This window comes from Plasmodium reichenowi, chromosome 13, assembly GCF_001601855.1.
Source record: "Plasmodium reichenowi strain SY57 chromosome 13, whole genome shotgun sequence".
In the NCBI taxonomy this organism is placed as follows: domain Eukaryota; phylum Apicomplexa; class Aconoidasida; order Haemosporida; family Plasmodiidae; genus Plasmodium; species Plasmodium reichenowi.
The window spans coordinates 1,368,576-1,377,572 of record NC_033658.1 but is presented as its reverse complement, the minus strand read 5'-3'; the positions used below and the strand labels follow the sequence as shown (position 1 = coordinate 1,377,572).

At 16.8% G+C, this 8,997-nt stretch overlaps 3 protein-coding genes across 3 annotated transcripts; 2 read left to right on the top strand and 1 right to left on the bottom strand.

Annotated features, from left to right (window-relative positions):
- Positions 1-597: 597 nt before the first annotated feature.
- PRSY57_1335900 (tryptophan--tRNA ligase, putative) lies at positions 598-2,818 on the top strand (the record flags this gene model as incomplete). Its single annotated transcript, XM_012909289.2, has 2 exons — positions 598-711; positions 1,034-2,818. The coding sequence occupies 2 exons, from the start codon at positions 598-600 to the stop codon at positions 2,816-2,818; spliced, it is 1,899 nt and encodes a 632-aa protein (XP_012764743.2).
- Positions 2,819-3,234: 416 nt separating this feature from the next.
- On the bottom strand, positions 3,235-4,395 carry PRSY57_1335800 (nuclear movement protein, putative; the record flags this gene model as incomplete). The annotated part of the gene is made up of 1 exon (XM_012909288.2): positions 3,235-4,395. The coding sequence occupies one exon, from the start codon at positions 4,393-4,395 to the stop codon at positions 3,235-3,237; it is 1,161 nt and encodes a 386-aa protein (XP_012764742.2).
- Positions 4,396-8,024: 3,629 nt separating this feature from the next.
- On the top strand, positions 8,025-8,489 carry PRSY57_1335700 (hypothetical protein; the record flags this gene model as incomplete). The annotated part of the gene is made up of 1 exon (XM_012909287.2): positions 8,025-8,489. One exon carries the CDS (start codon positions 8,025-8,027, stop codon positions 8,487-8,489), a length of 465 nt encoding a protein of 154 aa, XP_012764741.2.
- Positions 8,490-8,997: the final 508 nt, after the last annotated feature.

The following is an 8,997-nucleotide window of genomic DNA, read 5'->3' as shown; positions in this document are numbered from 1 at the left end:
CATAAAATGCATTTGAAGATAAAAATAATATAAAAAAAAAAAAAAAAAAAAATTATTAATATATAATAATTTTATAATTGATGTATATCTATTTTTATAATTTTATTTTATTTATATTTTAAAATTTTTTTTTTTTTTTTTTTTTTTTTTTTTTTTTTTTTTGGTTAAATTAGAAAAAGGAATTTATTTTTATACACATATATTTATTATAAAATATATGCATTATATATTTAATATATAATATACTTTATTTATTTCTATTAGTTATAATATTATAAAAATATCCTCAAAAAGAAATATATAATATTTATATATAATATATATATTACAATATGTGTCATTTTCTGGATTAAATATTAATTTTTATTCAAATTAAAAAAATATATATTTTTCTGATTTTACAACGGATTTTTTCAGAATATTATAAATATGTTAGAAAAAAAAAAAAAAAGGATTTTTTCTATTTTTAAGAAATAAATAATAAAATATAAGTTTAATCATAATAATATTTTATTTTTTCATGTTGTATTAATAAATCTGCATCTTCTAAAAGATAAAGAAAAAAAAAAAAACAATCAAAATATTATAAAATATTCAATGGATAAATTGAAAACTGTTTATTTGGATTCTGCTTTGAGTATAATTAAAGGAGCTTTATGCATTATTCTTCAAATACCAACAAGTAGAACTACAGAAAGTGTAAAAAAAAAGGTAAATAACTAAATATAAATACATACATATATATATAAATATATATATATATATATATATATATATATATATAAATGTATATTATTAGAGATAACCCTAAAAAAGGAAAACATGCTTTTATATTATAATATTACTTTGTCTGTTTATATATATATATATATATATATATATATATTTATTTATTTATTTATTCATTTATTTATAATCCTTTTACGTATAAGCTTTAAGCTTTTAATATATGTATTATATCCAAATAAAAAATAACCATATATATTATTTTTATTTTTATTTCAATTTTTTTTTTTTTTTTTCCACTTTTAAGGCAAACAATGTTGGTGTTATCACAGTAAAATCGATTTTGTCAGAACCCACAATTCATCAGTATGACGACATAAAGAAACTAATTAAAAATAAACTTCAAGAATGCGTCCCTTTTTATAATTATAATATGAATCGTTCTTTTGCTGAGAAAATTTACGGAGACTGCATCTATGATAATTATGGATTGTCAAAAGAGATTAATGAAATAAATTTAATAATATTAGAAGAGTGGAATATTAATTGTAATAAAAATAGAGTTTTAAAAAATACAGGATTAATTAAAGAAATAACAATTAATCAATTTAAGTATTCAACTAATAAAGAATCTTTAGAAGTACATTTTGCTGTTAGCCCGAAATATACTTTTGAAGAATTAAGTACTATGTATAAAAATGAGAAAGGATTATATGAATTTCTTTTATCTCCTATTATAAAAATAATATGTAATGAAAATGATAAGAAATTATTAGATAATATGAATGAAGAATGTACATATTTAAATGTAGAAGATATATTACCAAAAAACAAAGTACTTCCACCTTCAGGAATTGAAAATATTGATTATGAACGTTCAAAAGATGTTACTCCTTGGGATGTAAATATAAATAATGAAGAAGGAATTAATTATAATAAATTAATAAAAGAATTTGGTTGTTCCAAAATTACAGAAAATCATATTAAAAGAATTGAGAAATTAACAAATAGTAAAGCTCATCATTTTATAAGAAGAGGAATATTTTTTAGTCATAGAGATTTAGATTTCTTGTTAAATTATTATGAACAACATAAATGTTTCTATATATATACTGGTAGAGGACCATCCTCCTTATCTATGCATTTAGGCCATTTAATACCATTTTATTTTTGTAAATATCTACAAGAAGCTTTTAATGTTCCATTAGTTATACAGTTATCAGATGATGAAAAATATTTATTTAATCAAAATTATTCACTAGAATATATTAATACATTAACTAATGAAAATGTAAAAGATATTATATCTGTAGGTTTGAATCCTGAATTAACATTTATTTTTAAAAATACAGAATATGCTGGATATTTATATCCAACCGTTTTGTCTATACATAAAAAAACTACCTTAAATCAAAGTATGAACGTTTTTGGTTTTAATCATAGTGATAATATAGGAAAGATATCTTATCCATCATTTCAAATAGCTCCATGTTTTTCTCAATGCTTTCCGAACTTTTTAGGAAAAAATATTCCCTGCTTAGTCCCTCAAGGTATCGATCAAGATCCATATTTTAGATTAAGTCGAGATATTGCAGTAAAAATGGCTTTGCACAAGCCTGTGGTTGTTCATTCGGTTTTTATGCCAGGTTTACAAGGAGTCAATTCTAAAATGAGTAGTACAAAAAAGAAGAAAGATGATAACGGTAAAAGTAATAGTACGTTTGATCATAATAATAGCGTTATCTTCTTAACAGACACACCAGAACAAATCAAAAATAAAATCAACAAATATGCTTTTAGTGGAGGGGGAACCACTATACAAGAACATAGGGAAAAAGGTGGAAATCTAGATAAAGATATATCTTATCAATATTTAAGATATCTTTTAGAAGATGACAATAAATTAAATGAAATTGGAGAAAAATATAAAAAAGGAGAAATGTTAAGTGGTGAAATAAAAAAAATATTGATAGATGTTTTAACAGAATTGGTATTAAAGCATCAAGAGAAAAAGAAATCTTTAACAGATGAAGAAATATCTTATTTCTTTGATCCAAACAAACCATCTCTTCAAAAATTTAAAAATATGTAATAAAAAAAAAAAAAATTATATAAAAATTGTTATGATTTTTTAAAGTTGACTTATATGACTGATTAATGCTTTATAAATTATATATTATACATATGTATATATATATATATATATATTTATATATATATATATATATTTATATATATATTTTTTTTTTTTTTTTTTGTTATTGTAAATAATTTTTATATATGTCTAGATATTATAATATCTAAACAATTCGAAGGTTTTTAAATAGATTTGAACGTTTTCAATTTTTTTTTTTTTTTTTTTTTTTATTAATATGTTAAATGTTTTACATATTATAAAAATATTTCATACACTCTTATGTGATACAAAAATATGCATATAAAAAAAAAAATATAAAAAGTAATATATATATATATATATATATATGGCAATATTTTATTTTTGTTTATCTATCTTCCGAAGAACATATTATTTGATGAAGATGAATTTCCGTAATTAATATTAGCTTTTGAAAAATCCATTTCAGGATGCATTTGTTTGAATTTTTCAAAGATTTCATATTTCTTTTGTTCATCTGAGGTTGGTAAATTCATTGCTTTCTGTTTTTGATCATAAATCATTTTTTCCACAACAGATCTTGTTTCTGCATCTAGGTCTTCCATTCTAGAATTTTCTGGAACGATTTTTTTTACATCGATTTCAGGGTCTCCTTTAATAACGGTATTCCACCATTCCATACCATTTAATTTTTCAATAAATATGTGTATAATTTTATTATCTTCTAATGTCCATATGGATTCTTCTGGTTTAATTTGTTTAAAAAATTCTCCATCGATAAGTACTTGATTTTTTACTTTCACATATAATTTTTTATAAGTTATATCAATTTTGATATCTTTAGTTTTTATATTATCTTTCGTATCTATATACATATCTAAAGTATTTATACTTTGCGTCCATACATATTTATCTGTTTTCCCTCCATTCCCTTTAGGTGGTTCTCCATCATCATCATCATCATTATCTTGATCATTTTTTTCATCGTGTAAATGTTTATTTTGTTGTATATGATTTAATGAATCATTTAAATTATTTTTATTTTGATTGACTATTTCCATCACATTGTCATTCATATAATTTTCATCATCAAGATCGATTACACGTTGATTATTATTATTATTATTATTTATAGTTTTATTTACGTTATTTACTTGATCATATGAATTTCTATTTGATGTATTCGCTTCTATAGTTTTCGTATAGTTATCTTTTTTATTATTATCTATATTTATTTGTTGCATTTTATTATTTTGTTCATTTTCTTCTTGTTTTTTTTTTTTTTCATATTGCTTCTTTTTTTCTTCATCCATTTTCCTATATTCGTTTTTTAATTTCATTAAATATTCATCTTTTTTCTTATAATATTTTCTCAATGTTTTTAGTATAACATTTTCACATTCATCCACATTATGAGAATTTGTTATGAAATCAGTTTTCCTCAATAAAAAGGAAAAAAAATGTTCCATCAAATTATTAATATCTCCACATTCTTTAGCAATATTTAACATAAGAAAATCAAACTTTTCATTCACAACTATATCCTTATCCATCTTTTTTTAATAACTTATCACTTTTTATATTATTTTGAAGATGAAAAAAATATACATATATGTACATATATAATATTATCAAAATTTTTATGACAAATAAAATAAAATAAATAACAAAATAAAATAAAATAAAAATTTTTATATAAATTTATCAGAGAATTTTAAAGGATAATTCGGAAAAGGAAAAAGTGTTTAAATATACATATAATTTAAATATTATAATAAATAATAAAAAAAAAATATATATATGTATATATAATATAATATAATATAATATATATATATATATATATATATATATATTATTTATATGTATAGTTCCTTTTTTTATCTTTTAAGAAAATGCGCTTTTTAATTTTATTCTATACCTCTAATTATTTTTTTCTTTTATTTCAGAATATATAAATATATATTTATAATATATATATTTTTTAATATATATACAATATTGTGAATTTTTTTTTTTTTATAAGGGGAAATTTATGAAGGTACATAACCATTATTATATTATAAAGTTCAAATAATTATAATTCTTTTAAAAGTATAAATTTTAATTTTTTTTTTTTTAATTATTTTCATGATTCCATTGTGATGTTGCAAAAAAAGTAAAATTTAGAAATAAAAAAAAAAACAAAGAAAAAATCAAAAAGGAATAATTATAATCACATATTATTAGTTTATATATTATTTTAACATGTTAAGTATTTTCATTGTATTTCTATATATCCCTTTTATAATATATTATATATATATATATATATATGTGTTAAATATTAGAACCATATATTTCTATTATAACATAAAAGGGATATGTATATATAAATACAAATAGAAAAAATAAAATAAAATATGATCATAAAATGAGGAAACATTAAAAATATTATGTATCAACAAATATTTTTATTATATATTTTTTATTATTTATACTTTTCCATTATTAAAGTCCATTTATACACATTCCTAATTACAATGTGTTGATTATAATAAAATTATCATATATATATATATATAATGTATAAGATAAATGATAATAACATTCTTTTTTTTTTTTAATTTTCAAAAGAGCAAAATAAGAATAGTAATTTGATAAGTTTCTATTATAATCTTTTATATATGTTAAATATGTTCCATTATTTGTATCGATAATAAAACTAATATAACTGTAATTCATCAAAAAAAAAAAAAAAAAAAAAAAATGTAAAATATATTTCTTTATATTGACGACTTATTAATAACTTTATTTTTCCTGTACACACATTTGACATATTAAATTTATTTGATTATATTTTTTTGCTTTAAAGAAATGAATATTAAAAGGTTTGGACGAAGAAATATATTATACACAAATATAATATACATATAATTTCTCATTTTCTTTATATGCTATGATAAAATAAGGACTTTTTTAAAAAAAAAAATTTATATATATATATATATATATATATATATATTTTTTATATTACAATACAAGAATTTTCTTATTATTTATTTTTAATTCAACATAATAATTGATGAAAAAAATAAAAAAATTTAAGATATATATTACATACATATAAAAGTCTTTATATTATTGCTCTTCTTTTTTTAAATAAAACTATAATTTTATTCCTATCATATATATATATATATATATATATATATATATATTGATCTTTTTTTATTGTTATATAAAAAAAAATATATTAACTTAAAAAATATATTTTTTTAAATTTTATAAATGTATATATTAATATTTCCCTATAAATTAGTTATATTTTCTTGTGACGCAAAAATTATAAACTTGAAAAAAAAAAACAGGCCACAAAGGAAAAATTTATATATATATATATATATATATATATATTTCTTTTATATTTATTATGTGTTTAAAGTTTATATATTAATATAATTAACTTTTGTTATATATTTTGTGTTTAAATATTATATTTTATTTAATGTAAAATATAATAATAATAATAAAAATAATATATATATATATAATATATTTTTATGTGCATTTATATAATTCAATTTTTTTTTTTTTTTTTTTTTTTTTTATGATAAAAGGATTTAAAAGAATTATAAACCATTCAAAATTTTAAAATAACTATATATAAATATAGAATATTTACCTTACATTATTATATATTTAAATTTTTTTTTTTTTTTTATAAAATTACATAATTATTTCCCACTTTTATCACATTAGAGTTACTTTATCCTTATGAAATAATTATTATATATATATAATATATATATATTATATAAAAGAATAGAAAGCTATATATATATATATATACTTTTGTTGTAAATATGAATATATAATTAGAGATATTCAGATATAAAAATTTATAAATATATTATTATTAAATTATACATATATATATGAAACAAAATATATATATATAAAATAAATATTATTATATGATATGCAAAATTTTTAAATATCATTATATATAATATATATATACTTATAATTTATAATTTATATTAATAATATATATAAAATTATATAAACATATATATTATTATATAATAAATATTATATAATATATATATATATATAATAATAAACATGTATTCTATTCAAAACATTTCAGGGTCATCCATTAATATTATATACATGCAACGTTTTAAAAAAAAAAAGTTTTTCTTTTTTCATACTTTAAATAATAAAGGTCAATGAAGAAAAAAAAAAAAAAAATAAAATAAAATAAAAGTATACGTTCAAATATTAAAATATATGATTATTTTATATTTTTATAAATAAAATAAAAAAAGTAATATTATATCTTTTCATTATATATATATGAATTATAATTTTGTAAAGTACATATTATTATATATTAATTTATATGTTTAATATATATATATATATATATATATTCAAAAATTATTTAATAACATTGGATTATAGATATTTTATATTAAAAAAATTTAGTATATATAATAATAAATATAATTATTTAAAAATATGGAGGATCCTTTTTTTTTATTTTTCATTTGATATCTCAATATATTTTGATATGTAAACATTATATATATATATTTAAATAAATAAAAAAAAAAACCCAATAAATTATATTAATAATTCATATATATTTTAATTTATTAATTTATTATATATATATGAAAATTTAAATATATATATATATATATATATATATATATATATATATATATATATATAATTATATATTTATATAATAATTATAAAATATTGTATTAATGAATCAAAAAGAAAAAAAAAAAGATGGATTTATTATACAATAATATATTATAATATATATATTTTTTAAATGGGGAATATTATACATATAACTTATTTTTAATATATATATATATATATATATATATACATTTTTATATTTATTTGTGAGAAGAATAAAGAAAAAATATTATTTGATTTATATGTATTACCTTACAATTATAAGAAAGAATCTTGGACTTGTATATACGTAATTTATTATATTGTAAAAATATATTTATTAAAATAAGCATTTGTTGATATTTTAAGAGTTTGAAGAAAAATATATATATATATATATATTGAACCTATTTTGTTTATATAATAAATATAAATATATATATATATATATATTGAACCCATTTTGTTCATATAATAAATATATAATATATATATTTACAAGATGGTTCCAAAAAATATATTGTTCATTTTCCTTATTCTTTTTCACCTTATTGGATATTTAAAGAATGAGAATAAATGTTTCTGTCAATTTACTGATCAACCAGAAGGGGAACACGAAGATGAACACATGAACGATCCTTCTCCCACAATATTAGAAAAACAAGCAGCTCCTGAGCCTAAAGCTGATGATGGTAATATAAATAATAATAATAATAATAATAATGGAAATTTTGATTTTTTCAATAATTATAACTTTAATGGTGGAGATGATGACGACGACGACGACGATGATGATGATGAATCTATAGATACAACAAATAATGATAATGATGATAATGATGATGATGATGACGACGATGATGATGATGACGACGATGATGACGATGATGATGATGATGAAATAAATAAGCGTAAACCAGGAAATAAAAAAAAGAAACCAAGAAAAAAGAAACCAATTCATTTTTAAATTAAGTTAGTTATTTATATTTTATATATGTCTCTTTAAGTATAAACCAAATTTATATTAAATTATTGCTTTAATATAGCAATTATAAATAACAAATATTTGGTAATTTTTTTTTTTTTTTTTTTTGTTCATTTATTTAATTAAATGAAATAAAAAAAAATTTTTAATTAAGAAATTCAAATTTAATTATTTTAATAGAAATCTATAGGTATAAAGAATAAACAAAAATATATTCATATTATGATAAAATAATTTTATATTTATAATATATATATTATTTAAAAATATGTTTTTCAATATTTAAAAGATAATATATACTGTTATGATAGATACCTTATATTTTTATAACCTAATTTTTTTTCATTTTTCATTTTTCTTTTTTTTTTCTTTTTTCTTTTTTCGTTTTTAATTTTTGATTTTTCTTTTTTTTTCTTTTTTTTTTTTTTTTTTTTTTTTTTTTTTTTTTTTTAATAAAAAATTATTTTTTTTTTTATTTTTTTTTTTTTTT